The sequence below is a fragment of the Podarcis raffonei genome, chromosome 6 (assembly GCF_027172205.1).
Source record: "Podarcis raffonei isolate rPodRaf1 chromosome 6, rPodRaf1.pri, whole genome shotgun sequence".
In the NCBI taxonomy this organism is placed as follows: Eukaryota; Metazoa; Chordata; class Lepidosauria; order Squamata; family Lacertidae; genus Podarcis; species Podarcis raffonei.
The window spans coordinates 82,100,155-82,125,881 of record NC_070607.1 but is presented as its reverse complement, the minus strand read 5'-3'; the positions used below and the strand labels follow the sequence as shown (position 1 = coordinate 82,125,881).

Sequence of the window (25,727 nt, the reverse complement as noted above, 5' to 3'; positions counted from 1 at the left end):
CACAACAAAATCAGGAATAAAGCAAGATGATTGCTTATTGTCGTATAATTTAATATCCTCATAAACGTTGTGCAAGCAGATCAGGATAGATGCTCAATAAATAAACAAACAGGTCCTTTGGAGCTGCCCAAGTACTTAAAACATGAAGAATGTTTAGCTTTAAGGTTTCATGGAGTTCCTTTTTAAATGAAGACACAGCTCAATGCATAGTTTTATCTATAGAGTCTGACAATTTTAATGAAAAGTGTCACCGTAAATCATCTGGTAGGCCGCACACTCCAGAATGTATTCCCAACATTCAGTGGCTTTCCATGCACGGAGTGGGAGTTCCTTGGGCTTTTATCCACACATTTTCAATGACCCCTCTCCCTCCCGCTCTCTCCTAGGGCTTTGTCCTCGCCGTTACCATCATCCGTGAGGCTGTGGAAGAGATCCGGTGCTACATGCGTGACAAGGAAGTGAACTCGCAGATCTACAGCAAGCTCACAGCGAGAGGTCAGCTATTTGGCTCCAGCTTTCTACATCTGCTTGCAGAGTCCCTTTACTGACTGCCTGAGCAGCAGGGAGTTGCAACTCAATCAAATGTTGCTGACAATTGGAGGAGCAAAGTTTCTGAAAGGGGGGTGGGGTTTGACTGTAGAGTGGGGGGGGGGGAGGTTGCCAAGCACACAAGCACATGGCTTAGCAAGTCCCCTCTGTTTCGTTTGGCCCTGTCAGAGCATCAGAGGCTCCTGATGACAGAACAGATAAATTTCCAGCTACAATTGGGCAATAAGTTCTCAGGGAATGGGAACCTTCCACAGAGAATGAGTATTCAGTGCATATTGGGATCTGGCCACTTACTCAGAATAATTATGGCGCATGTTTTATTGAAGGGAAGAATACGAAGGAGTTCATATTTTCGAGATGATGGCTGCTACAGCCACATCCATTTTATAGATTATAAGCGATAGGTGGTCTGAATGTGTTGAATGTCCTAATCCTGACTTGGATCTTTTCAGAATGGGAATGCGTGTTGCAAATTAGGCATGCAACCTAATCCCATTCATATTTGTTCAGAAGTAAGGCTCCTTGGGTGAAATCCCATTGTGAGCATCTGCTAGCAGAACGGGCTTAAACTCCTGCACCAGGAATCTCCCTTCCTCTCCTCCCTCTTGGAAGCTGCACGCTGACCAGATTTGCTTTGGAGAGTTGGAGGACCCTGTAGATATATAGGGTTACTGGGGGTGGGGGAAGCTGGAGGAGGAGGAGAGAATGTGCCATTTAAAAATGATTTAATATGCTCAAATCTAGACCACCTTTTAATTCCTAGGATGTAGAAAGCACACTCCTATGAAATTATGCCAATATTGCTATGAGGGCTGTCACCTAAACGGAGGTGCCTGAGACTTGCTTCTGGACAATTACAATGATGGGGATCCTGAAGTACATGAAATTCACAGAAGGGGATCTACCTCCAAAAGGCTTTTCTAAGTACCAGGGGCCCTTGCAAACAGCATGCCGTATTTTGGGATGACCCTATTACACTTCTCACAAGAAAATTTCCCCTTCTTCCTCCTCCTCCTCCAGCTCCCCCACCCCCAAATAACCCTATATATCTGGCTCATTTGAAACAAGTCACACTTAACCGCAGTTCAGGTTTCAAGACTAGAAAGACTAAACTATATGACATCTAATCATGGCCAGTGACCAACCCGAGGGAGGAAGTTCCAAAACTTTGCTTGCTCTCTCCTCCCACCCACCAACTGCTTACATATAGATATCTCCCTTCTAGCAATGACCTTTTTTCTGGAGCAGGTGTTTCAGGGATTTATTTGCATCTGATTGTTCTGCTGCTATTTTGAGTGGGGGGAAGGAAATGATGTGAACTAGCTGTGCTAGAAGGGAGAGGTGTACTCTATGTATCAGCAGGTGGTGGGCAGGACTTGTTTCAAATGAGCCAGATTCATAACCCATGGTTTGAAGTTGGCTTTTTTGATGGTGTTTGGTCAAACTCATGCTGGTAGCTTCGAGAACACTATCCAACCATCTCGTCTCTGTCGTCCCCTTCTCCTTGTGCCCTCCATCTTTCCCAACATCAGGGTCTTTTCCAGGGAGTCTTCTCTTCTCATGAGGTGGCCAAAGTATTGGAGCCTCAGCTTCACGATCTGTCCTTCCAGTGAGCACTCAGGGCTGATTGGTGATAAACTGTAATTAAGCTGAACCACAGTTTGTCAGATTCAGATGTTATACTAAGCCAGAGATGGGAAACATGTGGCTCTCTGGATGTTGTTGGGCTCCCAGCTCCCATCAGCCCCAGCCAGTGTGGCCTGTGGTCAGGGATGATGGGAGTTGGAGTCCAGCAGCTTCTGGGGATTCCCCATCCCTGTGCTAAACTGTGTTTGAGGGAAGTCAGAGGTGTGGCCTTGGACCTGGGATAGCTCAGTCAGTAGAGCATGAGTTTCTTAATCTCAAGGTTGTGGGTTTGAGCCTCATGTTGGGCAAAAGATTCCTGCATAGCAGGGAGAGTTGGACTACATGACCCTCGTGGTCCTTTCCAACTCCACAAAACTATGATTTTAAACTTGTGATGGGTAGTGGAATACCATAACTGGAGAAAGGGTAGGGTGCAAGTATAATTGAAAATATGATGTGGCAGCCCCAAATCTTTTCAACTTTCCCTACGGTTTACTGGGCTGGTTATGGGAGAGGGTGAAATAGAAGTAATTGTATTGTGAAAAATTGACAACTTTCTTTTACATTTAATTTCATATTGGGCAATCACAGCTTTTACGACTTGTTTTACTGCTACCTTTTGAGGCACCAAAGAGGAGCTTTGCAAATAGTTTCAAACCATCTGTATAAATCAAATTCAGGTTTCCTATTCATCCATCCATCAACCCAACTTTGCTATTAAATTTGCAGGCCAGATTTCTGTTTTGATACTCACTAGGCTGTTGATTTAAAATTCCAGAGTTGTTTTTCTTTTCTTGCTTCCCCCCCCCAACCCCCTTTCAAGATTACAGAGCGAAGTAAGGGAGAACTACATAAAAAAAACCCCCACCCTATGAAATGGAAAGAGACCTCCTGCCAGCAGAGTGCTCCTTTGATACAGATCACTGGCATTTACCAGCTGTATCGAAAAACAATATTTTCCCAAACCTTTTGTGCTCTTATTTTTGCAAGTTACAGAGCGCAAGGCCACCTAAAAGCCAAAAGCATACCAGAACAGATGAAAACTGTCTTGGGTATGTTTTGATTTGTTCCTGGGGACGTTTTGTTTTGATTTTGTGTTTGCAAATGATATGCATCCCAGTCGCTGAGGAGCTCAGGGCTGCAGTGAGGCATCACAGATATGTCTCCACTGAGAGTTTTATATAAAGAAGGCATTCCCCGTTGCTAGTGCTGGTTACCTTTGCAGTGTCAAGGATCACGTCAGAGAGGTCTATATAAAGAACCCAAAAGCAAAAACTAATTGGCAGTATCAGTTGCATTATCAGTTTTATCTTGGTGCCACATTTTCATACTGTAAAGACGCAGTGCTGCCATTAATAGGATGCATTAAAATTTCAGTAGGTTTTCTCTGAGTAGAACTAATGTTGGGTGCAACCCATACTTTCCTTGTTCAGCTATCATGGGGAACTAGGGTTTATTGAAGACTTCTGGGATTAATGGTGGCATGGCCAGAGGGGAAGAAGGAAGGGGCTGCATGCTCTGGCGGGTTCCCCTTTTTCAAGTCCTGAGGATCAGATAATTGTCAAGGTTTGCAAAGTGCCTGCAAGCCCCTTGGGGCCCCAGCTATGTCTTTACCTAACCACACCAAAAGCATAACATAAGACACAGTAGCATATCGGCAAAGCAAGAGCAAACAATAAACAATTAATGCAGCTTAATATATGAGCCCCTGATATAATAATAATGTTGAACTTTTATTTATATTCCGCCCTCCCCGGCCGAAGTCAGGCTCAGGGCGGCTAACATCAAATATATAACATTGGTATGAAATCAAACAATAATTAAATTACCTTCAGGTTACAGCCTCCGCTAACCCAGAAATAGTGCTTCAGGTTAAGAACTTTGCTTCAGGATGAGAACAGAAATTGTGCTCCAGCGGCGCGGCAGCAGCAGGAGGCCCCATTAGCTAAAGTGGTGCTTCAGGTTAAGAACAGTTTCAGGTTAAGTACGGACCTCCGGAACGAATTAAGTACTTAACCTGAGGTACCACTGTACTCTACGGCCCAACTGTTTACGATGATCTTGTATGGGCCTGTGAGAATGCAACAAGGAACTGCTGTGTGTGTGTGTGTGTGTGTGTAAGACCGCCCAATGTGTGCACTTTCAACTCTCCCTGAAAAGAATCTTTGAGTCACACAGCCAATATTTTGCTGCTGTGCAGCGTTGGCCTGCAGTTGTGAGCGAGAGGAATTTGTTAGAGCCTTTCCCCCCCCTTTTCCTTTTTACCAGCGAATCGATATTGTTGCAACTGTTTCCCCATGACTTAGTTTTGCAATTTGTAGCAATCATTACAGCATCAAAGGAAGTCTGTGGCTTTTATTAGCAGAAGCCAGGAGGCACTTTTGTTAAATGTGCTGTTTGTCACCAGCACAGCAGGGGTTTAGAAGTAGTTTCAGTTGTTTCGCTCAGGAGTTGGGACACTGGGCATACGTCCAGCCGGGGCATAAAAGTGTTTTAAATCCGGGGCAACTGCTGTTTTGGCCTAATGTTTGGTCCCTTATGTTGGGTGCAAAGTGCCCTCTGCCTTTGTGGGATGAAGTGGAAACCACTGGTGATGATGGTGACGTCCTGTTATAAAGATGCTCCATGATGTTTGGTTGTTCTAAAAGGGACTTTTGGAGAGCCTAGGGCTTGCCGATCAGAAGGTCGGTGGTTCGAATCCCCATGACAGGGTGAGCTCCCGTTGCTCGGTCCCTGCTCCTGCCAACCTAGCAGTTCATGTCAAAGTGCAAGTAGATAAATAGGTACTGCTCTGGTGGGAAGGTAAACGGCGTTTCCGTGCGCTGCTCTGGTTCGCCAGAAGCGGCTTAGTCATGCTGGCCACATGACCCGGAAGCTGTACGCCGGATCCCTCGGCCAGTAAAGTGAGATGAGCGCCACAACCCCAGAGTTGTCTGCCACTGGACTTAACGGTCAGGGGTCCCTTTACCTTTTAAGTGAGGGAAGAAAGTTGACAAGCAGTACATGATTTCCTCCTTAGTGCAATGCCTTAAGATGCATGGCACCTTCTTCTTAGCACCAGCATGGCATTGCACTGGTTGGGAAGATATACCAGGGAAGACTGGAGCCATAGAATCATACAATTTTAGAATTGGAAGGAACCCCGGGGTCATCTAGTCCAACCCCCTTGCAAAGCAGGATTTTTTCCCCCCAACACGGGGCTCAAACTCGCGACCCTGAGATGAAGAGCTTCAGGCTCTACTGACTGAGCTATATCATTATTCTTTTTTAAGGCATGGGACCGTAGCTAAGTGACAGAGCATGTAGGTTGTATGCAGACGGTTTCAGGTTTGAATCCTGGCATCTCCAGTTCTCAGGATCAGGAAACAGGGAATGAACAGCCTGTGTGGTCTCAGAGAACTGGCAGGCAGAGTAGGCAAATAGGGTCACTCCTGTATAGCATTAGGCAGCTTCTTATTTGCCTATGGTGCATGAAGCCATGCTAACTTGTCGTCCATGTGTTTTATACTTGACGGCCCCAGTATAGACCTGTAAGACCACTAGAATAATCTGGGGATGATTTTGCTCATGGGACTAGACCAGGAGTCAGCAAACCTACCGCATCTCGGGCCGGTCTCCAGTGCCAATCGTGCGGTGGGCTGGAGGGCGGGGGAGCGTGTGCCCATACGCGTGCACATGTGCTATTTCCGGCGCAGTTCTTGGTCGGAGGAGCACCGGAAATAGCTTGTGTGCATGTGCACCGGCCTCCTCCAACCCAGATGTGCACCGGAAATAATGCTTGCGCATGTGCACAAGCTATTTCTGGTGCTCCTTCGATCCATAAGTGGGCAGCCGCGCAGCGCAGTGCTGGTAAGAGTGTGTGGCGGGGGTCACTGTGGGCTGGATAAACGAGTCCCTCTGGCCTTATCCAGCCTGCAGACCTTAGTTTGGGGACCCCTGGACTAGACCCTACAAAATATTGCAGGGTGGTGACCTGGAAATAGGATTTTCCCCCCCATTGCCCATACACTGCAAAGGGTCTTCATTCTGCTTTATGTTAAATAGTACCCACTTGCTGCTTCAGATGTCTTGTAAAAATATATCTCTTTACCTAGGCTTTCCCTGATGCATAAGACTGACTTTGTCTGGGGTTGGGGGTGGGTTTTTCCCCTTTTAATTCTGGTTTACTGGTTTTTATGTTGCATCTCTGTTTTTAGGATGCTGTTTTAATTGTTTTTATATTATGTGTGGTATACTGATTAAAATATTTTTAAATATTGAGCTTATTATAAATGCTTTTAAGTAAATAAAATGTAAGTTTAGATGTTAGAAATGCAGGGCAGGATTGATCAGCATAAAAGAAGAAGAAATTTTAGTTGATTGATTTCTATTTTTTTGGAGGACAATTTCAGTCAATCAACCAGTTACTTTGACGTTCTTTTAATGGCGCTGCAGTTTAAGGCAAAAATATTGATTCCACATATTTCCGAAATGTGCTACCAAGGTAAACAACATGGGAGAGATACGAATGTTATTAAAGTGTATCTTTTCCCCCACAACAGGTACAGTAAAAGTGAAAAGTTCCAGTATTCAAGTTGGGGACCTTATTATTGTGGAAAAGGTACATATGGATTTGTAAAGATTTTATACTTTTCTTACAACTTCTAGCAGCCTGGGAGGGAGAGCCAGCTTAGTCTGACATTGTACACTATCCTTTTGTCTCTCTTTTCCTAACACTATTGACACTGAAAATGTACCTCTTCAGCTGAGCATTTTCTTGACCATTAACACTGGTTCCTGGCCTTCCAGGTTCCTGTGATTGATAACTTTAACTTTGCTTCCCTGGGCTGCTTTTATTGCAATATTCTGTTGTTTTAGATTGTGAACTGCCTTGACATTTCATTTTGAAATGAAAGGAGGCATATAAATTCTCTGAATACATAAACACCCTAGCTTAAATGTTTCAAAGTCTTTAAAGTAGTAATGCACAGCATTATCATAGAAATAAGGATAATATTTTAATAAAATATGCAGAACTGCTCTTTATATTTTATAACACCCACCCATATTGTTTACTTAATTAATAATATGGGGTTAGACCAGCAGGTGCAGCTTCCTTTATGTGATCATAATCGTGTGGAGGATAATGGCCAAAAAAGTGCTTTTCTTAACCACTCTGTTGCACCAGTTAATATAATAAGAGCCCCACCAGGTGAGACCAAAGGCCCAGCAAGCCCACCATTTCAGTGGCCAACAAAAGGCCTATGGGATGCCTAGTTTACTAAGCGGTGACTAGTAGCCATTGATTGTATGCTGAACATTCAAAACCCACCTTCCATCTCTCAAAACAGAACCAGAGGGTCCCTGCTGACATGATCTTCCTCAGGACGTCGGAAAAGAACGGTAAACATCTGGAACCAATAATGAAAATGATCTTTAATGGTGGTTTGTTGTTGTTGTTTTTATGGGACAAAAGAATCGTTTTGAAAACGTAGCCCAAGTGGATACGATTTTTAGGCTTAGCATGTCTGCCCGATTCAGAGACTCCTTTCTCGATAGCTTGGCTACCGTCCTTGTTTTATCGTTTGTGATCGTTCAAACCATAGCAATTAGTTTATCCTGTAGGGTGTCCTGTTGCGCGAGGTCAGGCAATGTGAGGATAAAGGAGATTGATGCTGCACGCCGTCGCTCACTGGGAGTTTCATACTGGCTTGTCTTTTAACATGTGCCACCATTTATTCAGAGTGTGAAAAATGCACCCTTTAAAACCGATAGATAGATAGATTATATATATTATATAAGCGGTCATCCTGGGGTTCCTTCTCATGTTTATTTACTTGGCCCCCAAGAAGAACTGCAAGAAAAGAAATGACTTGATTTTTTTTAAAAAGCTTGCATGGTTTTGCAGACACTGGGACCCTGTCTGTGTGCAATAATATTTATCAAGCGGACAGCTGCCGGTAGCAGTGTTTATTCAAGTGCAGTCATATTACAGTCTTGGTGGCCGCGGTCAAATTGTTTGTGGGTCATACGGAGACAATGACCCAGATCAAAAGTGCAGTGGGGAGGCACACATGGAGACACCCCAAGCTCTGGAGCAATTGGGTTGATAGGCTAGCAGCCATGCCAAAGAAAGAGAGAGATGCTGAATAGGAAAGCCTCTGCTCACATCACACCCCTGGTGGGATACTGGCTTGGACGAATTATGCCTAGTAGCTTTGCTTCCATTTAGTGTGGATGGGGCCAGTGTGGATGGTCAGAGCTAATAGACGGCAGCGTTGGAGAATGCCAAGTAAATAGGATCCTTCCCTCCATGCTTAACGCCAGCCTTCTCCAAACTGGTTCCCTCCAAAAAATTTGGACTACAGACTCAGCTACATTAGTCAATTTATAACGTTATAAATGCATTATAACAATGTGACAGCAGGTGGCGCCGTGGAGCTGAAATCAGAAGTCAATGATAATTTCCATTGTGAGCTTTTATAACTTTTTTAAAATAACTTTTTAAAATAGCTGTGTAGATCCAGCCTACAACTCCTGTCAGCCCCAGCCAACATAGAACAAGTCACCCTATTCTAGGCTGCTGTGCTAAGCTCTTGAATCTGTGCAGCACATGCAAATCAAGCAAATTACATGGTTTTTGCTTAATTTGCACTAGGAATGTGCCCAGCATTGCTTGGGAATTCTAAGAAACCGAAAAAACTGTGCATTTTTGAAACCTGTTTCTTGATCTCGGGAGTCGTTATTCAAAATCTGATTGCTATACAGTGGTGCCTCGCAAGACGAAATTAATTCGTTCCGCAAGTTTTTTCTTCTTGCGAGTTTTTCGTCTTGCGAAGCACGGTTTCCCATAGGAATGCATTGAAAATAAATCAATGCGTTCCTATGGAAACCGCCTTCAGACCAGGTCCGGGGACAGTCTGTCCCCCGACCTCTTCTGAAGGCTGGGGGGGGGGGCAAGGGCTTTTCTTCCCACCGCCAGCCTTCAGAAGGCTGTTCTGAAGGCTGGCGGTGGGAAGAAAAGCCCTTCTCCCCACCTCCCACCCCGCAAGCTCCGGGGACAGGAGGGCTTTCCTCCCGACTGCCAGCATTTTAAAAGCCCCCAGGACAGCAGAGAAGTCTCCGCTGTCCCGGGGGCTTTTAAAATGCTGGTGGGCGGCAGCGAAGCGTTCGCTGCTGCCCGCCAGCATTTTCAGATCGCCCCGGGACAGCAGAGAAGTCTCCGCTGTCCCGGGGGCTTTTAAAATGCTGGCGGGCGGCAGCGAAGCGTTCGCTGCCGCCCGCCAGCATTTTCAGATAGCAGCTATCCGAAGGCTGCCGGTGGGGCGGAGAGACCTCCTCCCGCCGCCAGCCTTCGGAGCAGCCTTCCGAAGGCTGGCGGCGGGAGGAGGTCTCTCCGCCCCGCCGCCAGCCTTCGGAGGAGGTCCGAGGACAGTGGGGAAGACGCGCTGCGCTTCCCCGCTGTCCCGGAGATTTCCCTATGGGCTTTCGTCTTGCGAAGGAAGCCCATAGGGAAATTCATTTTGTGAAGCGCCTCCAAAACGGAAAACCCTTTCATCTAGCGGGTTTTTCGTCTTGGGAGGCGTTCGTCTTGCGGGGCACCACTGTACATTTTGACACCTATTAAGATGTTGTAATAAGACAAACAACTTTTCAAAATGTGTAGATTTGATTAAATTAAATCTTGTCTGCAAATCATGAAGGAGGAGGAAGGGGCAATGAAGGATTCTGACTCATGGTACTGTTTTGTTATAAGAACCAATGGCATGCCACATGAAACAAGATGGTGTGGTGTTATTCAGTAAGAGTGTTTAAACTGCATAGAAAGCTCTCATACCAGTTCAGTCTATTTGTCCATCTAGCAGTAGCTCTTATGAATCTTAGGTAGAGGTCTTTTGTCCTCACAAGCTCTCTGATCCTTCTTACTGGGTATGCCAGGAATTGAACACAACCAGATGAAGGTTTCATTTTTGGAATACAATGGTACCTCGGTTTACGAACTTAATCCATTCTGGAATTCCATTCTTAAACCGAGTTGCGCTTTCCCTAATGAGGCCTCCCACTGCCAGTGCCCTTCCACCGTTTGGATTCTGTTCTTAGACCGAGGTAAAGTTCGCAAACCAGGACACTACTTCCGGTTTTGCGGAGTTCATATATTGAATCGTTTGTAAACTGGACTGTTCTTAAACCGAGGAACTGCTGTATAATGCAGAGTTGGTCTGTCAACGGGCCTGGTGCCTGAGGCCATCTCCAAGGTCCACATGGTCTACTGGAACACTCTCTCCCTAAATATGTAGCTGCCTTGGAGATGCAGTTTGAAGAGCAACCACCAAAGCCCCATTAACACAGATTTAAAACCCACAGGGTCCTGCTTTCTACGTACGGATCAGCTGGATGGTGAAACAGACTGGAAGTTGCGCCTGCCTGTCAGCTGCACTCAGAGGTTGCCCACTGCTTCTGTACGTAAAGTTTTCTAATTTGTCGTTTTTAACCATTGCCCTCTAAAATGCAGCCATAATTTTTAAAAAACCAGGGGCACAGTTCACATGAGTGTGTATTTTCCTGCAGCTCCAATGAGATTGATGGCATCTGTAAAAAACAAAGCATATTGAAGCATTCTCTAACCACGATAGTCAATTAGATGGAAAGTTGGTGTACATATTTCACTAATTTAAAATAAGTTTCCTCTTCATCTGCCCTCTCCTGCTTCCCCCTCCCCAGAAGCGCCTATCATTTATTTGGAAAAGAGATTTTACTTTAAACAGCAAAGTTTTTAACTCATCATTGTAACTCATTTTTATCCTTCTCCATAGGACCTTCTCCAGATCCGATCATACGTGTATGCAGAGGAGCCTAACATTGACATCCACAACTTTGTTGGCACTTTCACTAGAGTAAGTGGTTGCTGTTGGGCAAGAAATCTAAAAACGTGTCTCTTAAGAACCCTGGAGTAGTGGAGACCAACTCCAGATTATTTCAAAAGAGGTTGGAGATGTTCCGTGTGTTGCGAGGATCATAAAACATGACTCGCAGAAGTGCCTTGTGCTTTCTAGGACAAATAAGTTGCTGTTCTTCTGTAACAAATCATTGCAGTGCAGAGTGCTGCTGCTCAGGGTGCCAGCCAGCCAGCCAGCCATTCATTCATTCCCTTTTCTAAGGTATTCCATTCCATTGCTCGTCTTCTTAGTTTTCCACCTCTCATGAGCATGTTCAGGTCTCATTAAGCTATTCCCTCCCACCCCAATCACACACCACACTTGGGGTTCCACCCAAACTTTTTTCTGACTTGTATTTCCCCAAGCTTGTAGATACTCCCCCCATGTGTTGATAGTTCTATTTTGAGTTATTTTTTGGTAACTCTTTCAGGAGGACAGTGACCCTCCAGTGAATGAGAGCTTAAGCATTGAAAACACCCTGTGGGCCAGCACAGTGATTGCTTCAGGTAAGGCTAGAGTAAATGTCGGGAGTATGTTAGCAATTTTTAAAAACTCCCTTTGCAATTTAAATAATCATCTCTTGTCAGTGGGAATTAGTGGCTGGGATGAAGTTCCCCACTTGTCCTAACACCTCTAGGAACTTTGAGCTGACGTCTAATTACCCCTCGAACATTTATAGATGAGAAAGTCTTTGGAATTCCAATAACCTTTGGGCAAAGCATCCCCTGCTTGAATAACACTTAATTGCTCTCAATATTGACATTTGAAATCTGTAACAGAAAGGGTGTCAAAGAGATTTTAAATGGAAGCTGGGGTAAAAGATCTCCAAATAAAGGCTACCCCCTGGTTTGTAGCTCTGTAGGAGAGCATCTTGTAAAAGCAAGACCGGATGTGTTATGCATTAAGGGCAGGGAGTGGGAGAGCTCTCTAATATATGGAAGAGCCTAATATCTAATACAGTCATACCTTGGGTTACAGACACTTCAGGTTGTGTTTTTTCAGGTTACAGACCACCGAAACCCGGAAGTACCGGAATGGGTTACTTCTGGGTTTTGGTGGTCGTGCATGTGCAGTAGCACCAAATTGCAACCCGCGCATGCACAGATGCGCAGCTGTTGGTTGCGAACACTGCAGGTTGCGACCTTACATCTTGCACAGATCATGTTTGCAACCCGAGCGTCCACTGTATCCTCCATGGAACCACAATTCCCATTAGACCCAGCCAATGTGCCCAATGGTTGGAGCTGATTGGAACTGTAGGAGAAGGGCACATGTACCCAGTCTCTGCTCTAGTAAATGCATTTCAAGAAAGAGCTCTTTTTTTATTCCTGCTAGGGCAGCTTGTGCACCTCTCCCTTAGAAAGCTTTGTGTTTAGTTGAGGCATTAAAAGGTGCATCTGATTTGATGTCAGTTTGGTACTTGCTGTCAAGGTCTGACAGCACTCAAGTGCTGGTATAATTTTGGACACTCAGCAGTGTTCAAGGGGAGAAATCCCATGGTGTGAAGTTGAACCTGAGCCCAATGCTCAGTGCCATGCAATGCAGGAATCTCAGCTAAAGCATCCATGACAGATGGCCATCTAACTTCTGCTTAAAAACCTCCAATGAAGGAGAGACCACAACCTCCTGAAGGAGTACGTTTCCACGTGTCCACTTTCCGATTTTTAAACAATTATTTCCTTTCCAATTGGGATCAATCTGGAATCTGAATCTTTTTGTTTCCTCAGGAACGGTTGTGGGAGTTGTTCTGTACACAGGGCGGGAGCTGCGTAGTGTCATGAACACTTCAAATCCACGGAGTAAGGTAAGGAGAGATTTCTTGGTCCGCTCTACTCATTCTCATCTAGCAGACCCAGGTTTCCCAGCTTTGACCAGTCCTGACTTCCAGGATTTGTACTTGTATGATGGATGTGTTTGTCACAGGCGCACCTAAGTGAGCTGTACCCCGAAAAATGAAGTGTGTGAGCTGACATTTCTCGATGGGGTGGCTTTGCACATTATGGCTCCCACATGGCAACCAACCCAAACAGCTTCTTGGGTCTTTGATATTAAGGCCATTGTAGCCTTCAGGCGCTTGGCCTGGACATGGAAGGACCAAGATATGCAAAGGGAGGAAAGTAAGGACCAAGCCCCGCTCTACTCCCCATGTTTGTGTGGAGAACCGACGCAAGCTTGTAAGTGCTTTTGCCTGGATTACAACCCTCCTCATGAACAGGCCCCAAATACCTGGAAGACCACCTCCTCCCCGACAGACCCTCTTGGGTGCTAAGAGTAGCAGAGGGGGCTCTCTTGGTCATTCACCGCCCTCAGAAGCTCTGGGGGTGGAGGCCTGGAAAGGGCATTTTGGTAGCAGCCCCTAAGTTGTGGAGCTCCCTCCCCACAGAGGTGCATCTGACACCTTCATTGTACAGCTTTTGACAAATGCTGAAGATACACCTCTTTACCATGTCTTTTGACGTTTGAGATGTTTATTTTTTAGGATCTACCTTATTTCTGTGATTGTAAGTTGTTTTCAGTGGTGGGTTTAAATTGCCTTTACCTACACTGGGAACTTAGGGTGAAGAACTGGTTGTTGTACTACTAGTAGTTGTTCAGAGTTCCCAGTCACAAGGAGTGCGTTCAATCCAACATACTTAGAAACCCTCTTCAGAGAGGGATGAGTCCAAGTTCCTTATGAGACGGGGAGGGGAAACTACGCAATATCTACTTTCTCCACACCTCAGGCTGTGACTTTGCTCAGCATGGACTACTGAGAGTGAATAATAGCCCATCACTGTTGTGTGTTGCAAGCAATATCTTTGTTGCTGTTCTCCTCCTCAGATTGGCCTCTTCGATCTGGAAGTGAACTGCCTCACCAAGATTCTCTTTGGGGCCTTGGTGGTGGTCTCTCTTGTCATGGTTGCCCTTCAGCACTTTGCTGGCCGCTGGTACCTTCAGATCATCAGATTTCTTCTTCTCTTCTCAAATATAATTCCTATTAGGTATGATATTCTCCCCTCCCATTACTTTCGTTGTGGTGTTATTCAGGGCTCCTTATTTGCTTGGCCCTTACTTGAACTATACCATAAATAGCAAGCTGAGCCCATTCCCATATTCTGAACACCATTAAAGCTGCGTTTCAGGAAAAAGCTGCTTTTAGAACTAACACTAAAGAGTAGGATTCCACATGTAATGCACCTGTGGCCAAGTTCAGACATCATAACAAACCATGGTTTGTTACACAGATGAGGCAGCATGAGCTCAGGCATGTGTGCATTGTCCTGCCCTTGTGCGCAAAATGATATTTTAAAGCTTCCATATTTGGTAATAAACTGTGGTTTGAATACTTTCCAGGCCTGGGTGGAGAAACAAATGACTGTTTGCTACTAGCGAGTTATTGGGTGCATTACATTTCCACTTGCACACAAAGTGGCAAACCACGGTTTACCGTGTCCGTACTGGGCCTAGGAGTGGAATTATGAGAGTCTGAGCCTTCACATAAAACTATTTCATGAATCATGAAATTCACCTGAAACACTGCATGCTAATTTCATATGTACAAGGGATGTTTTATGTGGGGGAAGTTGACCGACATATTCAATCCATGGGGCACAGAGGAACTTGGGAGGAGGGATTGATTTCAGTCAGAAAAACTGTACAGGAATTCTTTCTCAATTGTTTTCCCTGCTGACTTTCTCACCTCTCTACAGTTTACGTGTCAATCTTGACATGGGGAAAATAGTTTACAGCTGGATGATCCGGAAGGATTCTAAAATTCCTGGCACTGTAGTCCGATCTAGCACAATCCCAGAGCAACTTGGAAGAATATCCTATTTACTTACAGATAAAACAGGTATGTTAGAGAGAGACCTGGTTTTTATTTATTAATATTATTCTTATTTTATTTTCACTACTCTGGAAAACTTTTTTTTTCAAGGGCAGGATACAAATCTTTTTTAAAAAATGAATACTATCTTTGCAGGGAAAGAAGTCATAATGCGCATCTTGCATAGCTAAAGGTTATTGTTAGAGGTGAATGAAATGATAAGTAACAATAGGAAAAGAGACTCTTGTAATGGTGTGCTGGTTTATTTTATTATTACAGTTGTACCCCACCTTTCCTCCAAAGGTCCTCCCTACTCTCCACATTATCCTCACACCAGCCCTGTGAGGTAGGCTAGGCTGAGAGGCAGTGACTGGCCCATGGTCACCCAGTGAGCTTTGCAGATGAGAGGGGATTTGAACTCTCGTCCTAGCCTGAAAATCTAAGCACTACACCATGCTGCCTCTCAAAGTGGTTGTGTGGCTGATGAAAATGCAAGATTGTGAGAGCAATTGTATGGGCAGAATATTATAGGGAGCTTGATTTATGTTTTAAGAGGGGGTGTGTGTGAGAGAGAGAGAGAGAGAGAAAGAGAGAGAGAGAGATAGAGAGAGAGAGAATAAACACTTTTTTTCTTTTTTAGAATTCCATATTGATAGATTATTGATACATACATGGCTATTGTGCTGTATTATCTGTATGTAGGTTTTCTTTTTTTTCATAAATGGTTAAGAATATGTTTATATTTACAAACCTGGGTTGTTGTTGTAGTTGATAGATCTGCTGGTTGTAAGTGGTCTGTAAATGGCTTGAATTAGTAAAATAAGTAAATAAACAACCTTCTGATGAGGGGGAAAAAAGAAGAAAAAATGAAAGGAGTATGGCCTATCCTTTCTTCATAAATGCGATAGCATGGGTATGTGTGTGTGTGAGAGAAACAGCCATTGCCACCTTTATGCACTTACTTGGATCTTGACTTTATGATTCTGCTCTTGTTCCAGGGACCCTGACACAGAATGAGATGGTTTTCAAACGCCTTCATCTCGGAACAGTTGCTTATGGACTAGACTCCATGGATGAAGTTCAGAGCCATATATTTAGTATATATACACAGGTGAGCTCCGCACAATGTCAGAATAAAAATGGCAACCCATATTCTTCATGTAGTTAACCCAGATTTTCCCTTTTCATTGAGAATTCAGTAAGTTGTTGTTGTTATAAAATCTGTTGCTAAAAACCACTTTGCAATAGCTTAGCAACCACTTTCCAGGATCACATCCCACTTCCTCCTACTGTGTATCTTCAGCATAACCTCTGAAAGAGCCTGTGCATATACAAAGTACCGTATTTTTCGCTCTATGGGACGCACTTTTCCCCCTCCAAAAATTAAGGGGAAATGTGTGTGCATCCTATGGAGCGAATGCAGGCTCCTTGGCCTCAGCGATAGCAACGTGAAGCCTCCAAAGCGCAGAGGGAGCGCTTGCTCCGCGCTCTGCACTCCGGAGGCTTCGCGTTGCTTTCGCTGAAGCCTGGAGAGCGAGAGGGGTCGGTGCGCACTGACCCCTCTCGCTCTCCAGGCTTCAGGGATGGCCGCCTGAAGCCTTCTGAGCGCAGCGCGAGTTCCCGCTGCGCTCCGCAGGCTTCAGGGATCTTTGAGGCTGGCGGTGGGGGAAAGCAGCGCTTCCCTCCACAACCAGCCCCACAAGCTCGGGGGGCAGCGGCAAGGCTGCGCGCAGGCTTTGCGCTGTTCCCCGACCTGCTCTTTGGGGTTGGCGGTGGGAGAAAGCAGCGCTTCTCCCCACCAGCCCCAAAGAACAGGTTGAAAGGAACCCAAAGCCTCCGGAGCCCAGTGGGAACTCCCGCCGCGCTCCAGAGGCTTTGGGTTGCCTTCACTGAAGCCTGGAGAACAAGAGGGGTCAGTGCGCACCGACTAATCTTGCTCTCCAGGCTTCCAAGGTAGCCACCTGAAGCCTCCAGAGCGCAGTGGGAACTCTCGCTGCGCTCTGGAGGCTTTGGGTGAACACACCTTGAATGCACCTTGTTTTAGAGGGGGAGAACAAGGGGAAAAAATTCTCCCCCTCTCTGCGCAGTGCCCCTTCAGTGAAGTGGCAGGAGAAATGGAAGGGGCTCCATCTCTCCTGCCGCTTCGCTGAAGGGGCGCTGAGCAGAGAGGGGGAGATTTTTTTTTCTTGTTCTCCCCCTCTAAAACAAGGTACGTCCTATGGTCGGGTGCGTGCTATAGGGCGAAAAATACGGTATTCAAATATGTGTCTTTGAATATTTGAACAATTGTGTGTACAGGACTCGCCTTCGCACAATAACTGAAAGCATGAAAAGTAGATGTGCAAGTCCCTTTCCCCTTCTGTCCATTCTTTTATGGTACTAAGCAAGGGTAGTATTCAGGCAGCTCAATGTATCAAACTGTATTCAAAACCCACCTTTAACTAATACAGCTTTATTTAAGAACGAGGAAAGCAGCCCCTAACCACATTAAAGAGAGCTTCCAAGCAAGTATAAGTTTAAATATAATTAAAAGGTTAGATTCTTTGGTAATTGGAAGCATTTGCTGGCCATGATTCATTTAAACTGTAGTTCTGATTCATTGCTCTAATTATTGTTACCATGCTATGCCCTTTGACCTGGAAGTGAAACTTCTGTCCTCTTGACACAAGAGGTTAACAGAGCAGGAAACTGGATGGCTATATGTTCCCCCTGTGGCCAGCATAATTTAGTAATTGTAAAATTACCTGGAAGGTCCGATGCAGACTCTAAAAATAGTATTAAAAATCAAAACGATCAGCTTTCTACCTACCTCTATGCTGACCCATCTGTTTTTTCTTTTTCGGGTGGCTGTGTGTTTACGAACATAAAACCCTGTTCCTTTCAAATTATCCGTCTCTCGCTGAGTAAAGGGATTTCACTGAAAAGACCTTTATGGGGCTGAGTTTTAGAGGCCAAACTGGTGGTGGGATCTGTAAGAAACCTACTTTTCCTGACCAACTAAGAAAACTTAGGTCTCACATCAGGAGTCTCTTTTATTGCTGCAAACTGGAGTGGGCAGAATTGGGACCCAATGGTCGATCTTTAGGTGATTTGCAGATTGGTAGGAATTTCTGACTCCCATTTTTAATTTTTTTTATTCTTTAATAATAGCAATAAGAAAAAGAGGGTCTTCCGCCCTGCAAAAACTAGACTCAGAGTTTGTGACATAGTTTGCCTTTGAATTGTTGCCTTTCTATTACCTCTTGCTCCAAGTTGGAGACTAAGAGTCATTAATTTCAATAGGTCTTCTCTGAGTAGAATGTAACTGAATACCGCCTTTCAATGACTGAAGGGCAAATTGTATTTATTCCATAGAATTTTATACACTGCTTGATTTAAAAAAAACAACAGAAAACCCTCAAAGCAGTTTACAAAAGAAAAACAACAACATGAAAATTATGAAAAATCCACAGCCATACTTTAAAACATACAAAAGATAAAATACTAAAACATTAAAATTACCTCTTTGTATGACAAAGGTGATGCCTGGTTTTGCCCTAAATTAGGCTGCTGAAGGAAAGTTTATGAGAAGATCTGGAGTGGATTTTTATGCAGTGAGGACTGTGGGCTCAGTTCTGATACTGGGAAGAAGCTTCTGGGCTAAGCACATACTCAGAGGCACCCTCTTCCCTAATTCTAGCCTCTCCTGCCCCACGTACCTCCAAGCAACTATTTGTACCTGGCTCCAGTAGGTGGGCTTCAGGAGTCTAGTAAGTCACTTGGGGACTCTTGTGTATCAAGCAGCTAATACAAGAAATAAACAATAATAATCCATAACAGTAGCAAGAAAACAGTGGTCCCACAAGTCTGCTTCCTTTCCTTTATGTAAAAGTTTCACAATAGGTTTCATTGGCATGGAAGCATTTAAAAATATTCACTTGATACTGATTTTGAGAGTCCATTGTGTTTTGGAGGAGAGGGCATTGGTTTTGGATATAGCTCTGAATTCAAATCCTGGTTTGGAATCCCCACTCAGCTATAGAGGGTTTGCTCAACTTGGTCACTTTCAGCCTTAGTTCCCTGTCTTTCAGTGACTCATGAACAGGCCTGACCCACAGATGAGGCAAGGTGAAACACATGAGGTCTTGTGAGGGCTACTAGACTGCAGAGAATGTGGAATATGTGGCCTGCCACATGCTGTTGAACTTCCATCATTCCATCTTCCATCATTCTGGAGCGATGGCCTTAACCACATGCCATTGATATCAGTTGTCAGCGTCTTGCCAGTCCCTGACACCAGGTCCTGGCTTGCAGTGGCTGTGGTGACCTATTTTTGCATTCTTCAGCATATTTTTTTGCAACCAAATTTGTATTTGCTCATCAAGGATCTCAGCCTGTATTCCTAGGCTTCCCACCCTTCCCCTGTGCAAATGATGAGTATTAATGAAAGCCAGGTCTTTCTTTTCTAGCTAATATAATTGTGCTTTATCCTCTTTTCTTAGCAGTCTCAGGAGCCACCTGCTTTAAAAGGCCCCACCCTGGCTACCAAGGTACGAAAAACCCTGAGCAGCAGAGTCCACGAGGCAGTGAAAGCGATCGCCCTCTGCCACAATGTGACTCCCGTCTATGAATCGAATGGTGTGACGGATCAGGCTGAAGCCGAGCGGCACTATGAAGATTCTTGCAGGGTGTACCAAGCTGCTAGTCCTGATGAGGTAAATTGTGCCTTGGAAACGATGGTTTGCCTTCCTTTAAACTGTGTTTGTTCAAATGCAGCTATTGATATTATTGCTAGTCAGAATCTGTGCACAGCTGTTAAATTTCAGACAGCATCAGTGCTGGGAGATTTGATGGTATTTAGAAGAAAAATAAGGTAAAGGTAAAAGGACCCCTGACCATTAGGTCCAGTCGTGGCTGATTCTGGAGTTGCGGTGCTCATCTCGCTTTATTGGCCGAGAGAGCCAGCGTACAGCTTCCGGGTCATGTGGCCAGCATGACTAAGCCGCTTCTGACGAACCAGAGCAGCGCACGGAAATGCCGTTTTCCTTCCCGCCAGAGCGGTACCTGTTTATCTACTTGCACTTTGACGTGCTTTCAAACTGCTAGGTTGGCAGGAGCAGGGACAGAGCAACGGGAGCTCACCCCGTCACGGGGATTGGAACCGCCGACCTTCTGACTGGCAAGTCCTAGGCTCTGTGGTTTAACCCACAGCGCCACCTGCGTCTTCTTTAGAAGAATACAATTTATCTAACCCTATCAAGAAAGGGACTACTAGTGTATACCATCAGTCCTGGCCGAACTGCCTTGCCATTGTTTAGAAAATGCAGAAATGACAATTACAAAATAAGTAAAATGTACAAGAATCTCATTTTCTTTTAAAAGCAAATTCCTAATGGGTGATTTTTACATCTCACACTTTGCCCTTCCTCTCATGAGAGCTCAAGGACCCTAAAATGGAACATTAAAAGCAAAAGTAGAGCTGTGGAATGAAGTAAACAATACAGTAATAATCCGCATTAGATTATGGTATACAAATGTTGTCACTCCTGTCCTTCTCCAAAGCCCTGCCAGAATAAATAGATCTTAAGCAGGTCAGGACAAATAAATAAGACATTATTGAGCATTGTGTGGGGGACAAATCTGATATCTCTAAAGGGAAGGATGATAAGAATCTGGTTCACTTTTGAGCCACAAAAACGCTGGCACAGTAAGTGTTAAGCAATATGAAATACACATATCATTTACAATGTCTCAGCTCTGCAACAGATGGTTGCTGAGTAAGGGCTGGGTGCTTCCAGGAACCTTCAAATACAAGATGCTATGAACCAGCAATTCCCTAAGGGTGACTCCACGAAAAGCCTCTTTAATAGGCGTCCAAACTCCGCCTTTGAAATCCTATAGCAATAAAAGATTGTTAAGGCAGGAAGGTCAGTTTACCCTCCGAATCGGAACAAAACCTTGGAGGTGTTTTCCTCCCCCCCCCACCTCCACCAAACTTTGAACAGCCAGGGTAATTTCTACCAGTTGGCACAGAATTCATTTCCTGAAACACAAAGCAGGATTTCCTAGATTTGTTTCCTGTATGCATTCCTGGGCAGAGACTCCTGAAAGCATCTTTATTGAGAGATCAGTTACAGCCTCTGGGGCTCTGTGCTCCTGTCAGGTTGAGGCCATACAGTAACAGAGAGGGGAAATGTAATAGGTAGAATCAGATCAGAGATAACTCACCCGGGAGGAATCCTGGCAATCTGGCCTTTAACCCTGACGACACTTCGATGCGCTCTAGGATGTGAAAGAATGTGCAGATCAGATGTGTTGCCAGCAGCGGCAGTCCCAGTTGAAGCGTGGGGCAGCAACTAATGACAAACAGGGGTCCATTTCTCTCTCTCTCTGATTCTGAAGTGATTTTAATAGCCTTTTATTTTTTGGTTTGACGCAATTCAGTGAACGGAAGGAGTTAACGCTCAGTCGGATAAGCTGGGGAGTTGCGGAAGGCTGAAAATCCGTAGAGAGCAGTAATTCATAAAGCGTAGTAACGATCCACTTTTGCCCAGCAAAGTCGTACTTAGAGTTGACCCACTGAACTCAATGAATTAATGTATGTTTATTATGAATGGCCAAGCGGCCAACATACAGTGGTACCTCAGGTTACATACGCTTCAGGTTACAGACTCCGCTGACCCAGAAACAGTACGTCGGGTTAAGAACTTTGCTTCAGGATGAGAACAGAAATCGTGCGGCGGCAGTGGGAGGTCCCATTGGCTAAAGTGGTGCTTCAGGTTAAGAACGGACCTCCGGAACGAATTAAGTACGTAACCAGAGGTACCACTGTACTAAGAAATCAATGTTAGGGAGTTTGCAGGGCCCATTAATTTGAATGGGTCTACTCTGAGTAGGACTAGGATTGAATGAAACCCAATATTATTTCGTGCTCGTTGTTTCCCTGGGTGGAAATTCTGGGACAGTTTTATTGGATCATGGTCGCTGTCCTTGTCTCTCCCCCCCCCCACTTTATCCCTCCAAAAATTGTTTACAAATATGCAGGTTGAGTGGGTTAAATATGCAGTCCCTATAAACTGGAAGAATTAGCTCTACAGAAACAGGACCTCTTCTGAAACTGCTTCAGCTCCAAATTCCCAGAAGTTTCTCTTTTCTAGGCGAAGTGCCACTCTTTTTCCCAGCTCAAAGTCCAAAATCTTCCTTTTAGCTCCCACGTAGGCCGGTGGGTGTAACATTCCTAGCTAAGAGTAGTAAATATTGCATAAGACGGTAGAATGTTTGGAGCGTTTAGTATTTGTAAAGCAACCCGGTGAGGTTTTTATTCCTTTATTTCTGTTTGAGGGCAAAGGCTCCAATGTTGGCTTTCAAGCGCTGCTCGAACCTCATTCTCATAACCGCTATGTATCTTCTAGCTGCCTCTTGTGAAAGGAAATGAATTTGAATTGCTTTGCTTTTGTGAAGTCTGCAGCAGATATTCCCCTCGGGTGTGGAAGCAAATTTGTGGTGGAGTGTGTTTGTTGCACAAAAGTTGCACGTTGATATGAATTGCACAGCCTGGATTTGCTGCTGTGCGATTGAATCTCAACCCAAAATAGCGACAATATGGAAGCGCCTACATTGTGGGTCCCTATGTAGCAAAAATGGCACCAGCTGCCCACTGGAGAAAGTGGGGTGGGAACCGGCCTCTCCAGCTGTTGATGGACTACAAATCACATCATCCTTGATCATTGCCCATGCTGGCTGGAGTTGATGGGAGTTGTAGTCCAGTAACAATTGGAGGCCACAGGCTCCCCACACCTGCAGAAGGAGGAAGTATCAGCAGGCTTAGGAAAACCCCAAGGTTTGCAGAAGTGAACATAAAATATAATAAAATAAAATAAGGCTGTTTTGCAATTGTGCCACCTTATGAGGACCAAGTGGGAATGAAAAATAGGAAACATATTGTGGGAGGGCAGATGGAATGGAGTTTCCAGGAAGACTCCATGGCTGGCTGGCTGAACCCTGACAAGGAACACTTCCTGCTGCAACATTTTGGTTGCAGTTCCCGCTTGGAGTTTAAAACTGGAACGTGAAATTTGGAGAAAGAGGAACAGAGGTCAGAGAAAAGCATTTGATTAGTGTTACTTATTAAGCTTTAATGATCAGATGTCTGGGATAACTGTCTTATCTGGGGGGTTATGAAGACAATGAGCAATAGAACAGCCTGTAACAAAGCTCTTTAATGCTACATGCTTGCATTGTAGAAGGTTTGGGGAAAGATAGGCAGGACAAAGACAAGGACTTGTTATTGCCAAACAATTTCTAGGGCTTGTTAGGGCACGCAATACATTATCCATATTAGAAACATGGAATTGTAGAGTTAGAAGGGACCATGAGGGTCATCTAGTCCAACCCCCTGCAATGCAGGATTTTTATTTTTTTATCCAATGTGGGGCTTGTACCAATGACCCTGATACTAAAAGTTTCATGCTCTACCAACTGAGCTATCCCAAATAGCGTAACACTGTATTTTAAAACTGGGGTTTGGGATCATTAATCTATTTATTCCTGAATACCCCAGTAATCAAAACTGGTGAGATTTTATTATTCTGGGCAAATAATTACAGTGGTACCTCAGGTTACATACGCTTCAGGTTACAGACTCCGCTAACCCAGAAATAGTGCTTCAGGTTAAGAACTTTGCTTCAGGATGAGAACAGAAATCGCGCAGCGACTGCAGTGGGAGGCCCCATTAGCTTAAGTGGTGTCTCAGGTTAAGAACAGTTTCAGTTTAAGAACGGACCTCCAGAACGAATTAAGTTCTTAACCCAAGGTACCACTGTACTGTCTATTTAAAGCAGTATCGTACTTCTTTAAACAGCCGTGGCTTCCCCCCAAAGACCCCGGGGAACTGTAGTTGGTTAATGGTGCTGAAGTTTGTTAGCAGGCCCCTATTCCCCAAAAGAGTTACAGTTCCCAGAAAGGATATTCCATTGATGCAATCCTGTCCAAGAATACCTTTCAGCTGTTGAGTAAGGGGAGGAGAGGCTTGTGCCCTCTAGAAAGGTCTCTTAGTTGTGTCTCCAAGATTGTGGCACATCCTCTCTCATGGGATGTACACCTGGCCTGATCCCTGTCTTCCTTTTGGCAAGCTTATTGGGTTGTTGTTGTTATTTTGATTATATATAGAGAGAGAGAGAGTGAGAGAGAGAGAGAGAGTGTGTGTTGTTCTTATGTTTATCTTTTCTGTAAACTGCCCTGAGACCCCCAGGTATAGGGTGCTATATAAATTCCATAATAATAATAAGTAAAGTGATAATAATACTTTCAAGCTGGGAAGGGCTGAAGTTCAGTGGTGAAGCATCGGTTTTTCAGATTCCTGAAACCCTGGAGAGCCTCTGCCAGTCAGTGTAGGCAATACTGGGCTGGGTGATCTAGTGATCCAACTCAGTACAGTGGTACCTCGGGTTAATTCGTTCTGGAGGTCCATTCTTAACCCGAAACCGTTCTTAACCTGAGGGGCACTTTCGTTAATGGGGCCTCCCGCTGCCGCTGCGCCGCCAGCACACAATTTCCTTTCTCATCCTGGGGCAAATTTCGCAACCCGAGGTACTACTTCCGGGTTAGCAGAGTTTGTAACCCTGAAGTGTTTGTAACCTGAGGTGTTTGTAACCCGAGGTACCACTGTATATGAGCCTAACAGCAGCTCATTGCTAATATACTCCTAATGTTCTTCAGTGGCTTCTTAATGCCAGCTGCATAATTATGAGCTTCCTTGAGTGCCCTCAGCATAAAAAGGTAGGATCCAGATTGTTTTAATATATGAATGAATTTTAAGGTAGGATCCATTTTTTTTCAATTTGAAAATGACATTCCACCCCGTCCATTTAAGGGATGAAGGAATATTTCTGACCTCAGAACCACATGCACTGGTTATTTTGATTTCCCAGCTATGCTTAGAAATCCCAGCACTAGCAAAATTGAGATTTTTAACCTCATTTGTGTCTCTGAAGAAATGCAAGCACTGCTGTGGTCCATGCATTTTTACCTGAATGTTTAGCAGCAGCAGCAGCATCAACAGATGACTCCAGTGGGGGAAATGTACAGTTATCAACTGAGTAACTTCCTCGCCCCATCTCTCTCCTGTTCCATATGCATCACCCTCTAAGCTTAGCAGTCTACCTGACCTTTGACCTTTCTTGTGTTTAGGTGGCCCTGGTGCAGTGGACAGAAAGCATAGGCTTAACACTGGTGGGCAGAGATCAGTCTTCCGTGCAGCTGAGGACTCCTGGCGGCCACATCTTAAACTACACCATCCTCCAGATTTTCCCATTCACATACGAAAGCAAACGGATGGGGATCATTGTTCGGGTAAGTTGTACAAAACGGTAGCAAAAACTGCCATAAGCAAAATAAAAGCTGTAGGTTATCACGGAAGAGTCAAGATTTTATCAGCTCTCCCTCGGCTGAGATTTGATATTTTTTAAAAAGCTGCTTGATTCACAACCACAGATCTGCAAGACCACATTAGTACTGGGTTTTGCTTTCAAGCCCTGGGTTTTGAAATAAGGTCAAGCGCTCTACATTACAACCACAGCAGAAGGTCATGTGCTTGTCAGCCAAGAGGGTGGAGTTAAATGCCGTGGTTTCTGTGGATTCCGATCTTTGCTTGTCACCAACAAATAACGACAAAGGCTATGAGTTGTGGCGCATTCTTGTTTCCTATAGACATCAAGTTGACAATTTGCTTTTGCATTTGGGGGAAAGGGGCACATACATTTGCAAAGGCAGGTAACTTTGACCTTGAGGGATGAAAGTCTCAGATAGTTCAATCACTGAGAGCCAGTGTGGTGTAGTGGTTAAGAGCGGTAGTC

The 25,727-nt window shown here is 44.7% G+C and overlaps 1 protein-coding gene across 3 annotated transcripts in view; it reads left to right on the top strand.

Annotated features, from left to right (window-relative positions):
• ATP9A (ATPase phospholipid transporting 9A (putative)) overlaps positions 1–25,727 on the top strand; it is a 93,369-nt gene that overhangs the window by 35,221 nt on the left and 32,421 nt on the right. For 2 of the 3 annotated variants that reach the window (XM_053394276.1, XM_053394274.1), the window contains exons 4-15: positions 387–495; positions 6,717–6,775; positions 7,506–7,557; positions 10,519–10,613; positions 10,968–11,048; positions 11,521–11,596; positions 12,818–12,894; positions 13,911–14,071; positions 14,780–14,922; positions 15,894–16,006; positions 19,377–19,589; positions 25,063–25,224. In XM_053394276.1, coding sequence (XP_053250251.1) covers positions 387–495; positions 6,717–6,775; positions 7,506–7,557; positions 10,519–10,613; positions 10,968–11,048; positions 11,521–11,596; positions 12,818–12,894; positions 13,911–14,071; positions 14,780–14,922; positions 15,894–16,006; positions 19,377–19,589; positions 25,063–25,224 — 1,341 coding nt within the window. The remainder of the gene's footprint in view (positions 1–386; positions 496–6,716; positions 6,776–7,505; positions 7,558–10,518; positions 10,614–10,967; positions 11,049–11,520; positions 11,597–12,817; positions 12,895–13,910; positions 14,072–14,779; positions 14,923–15,893; positions 16,007–19,376; positions 19,590–25,062; positions 25,225–25,727) is intronic. The other variant, XM_053394275.1, reaches the window with a different exon arrangement.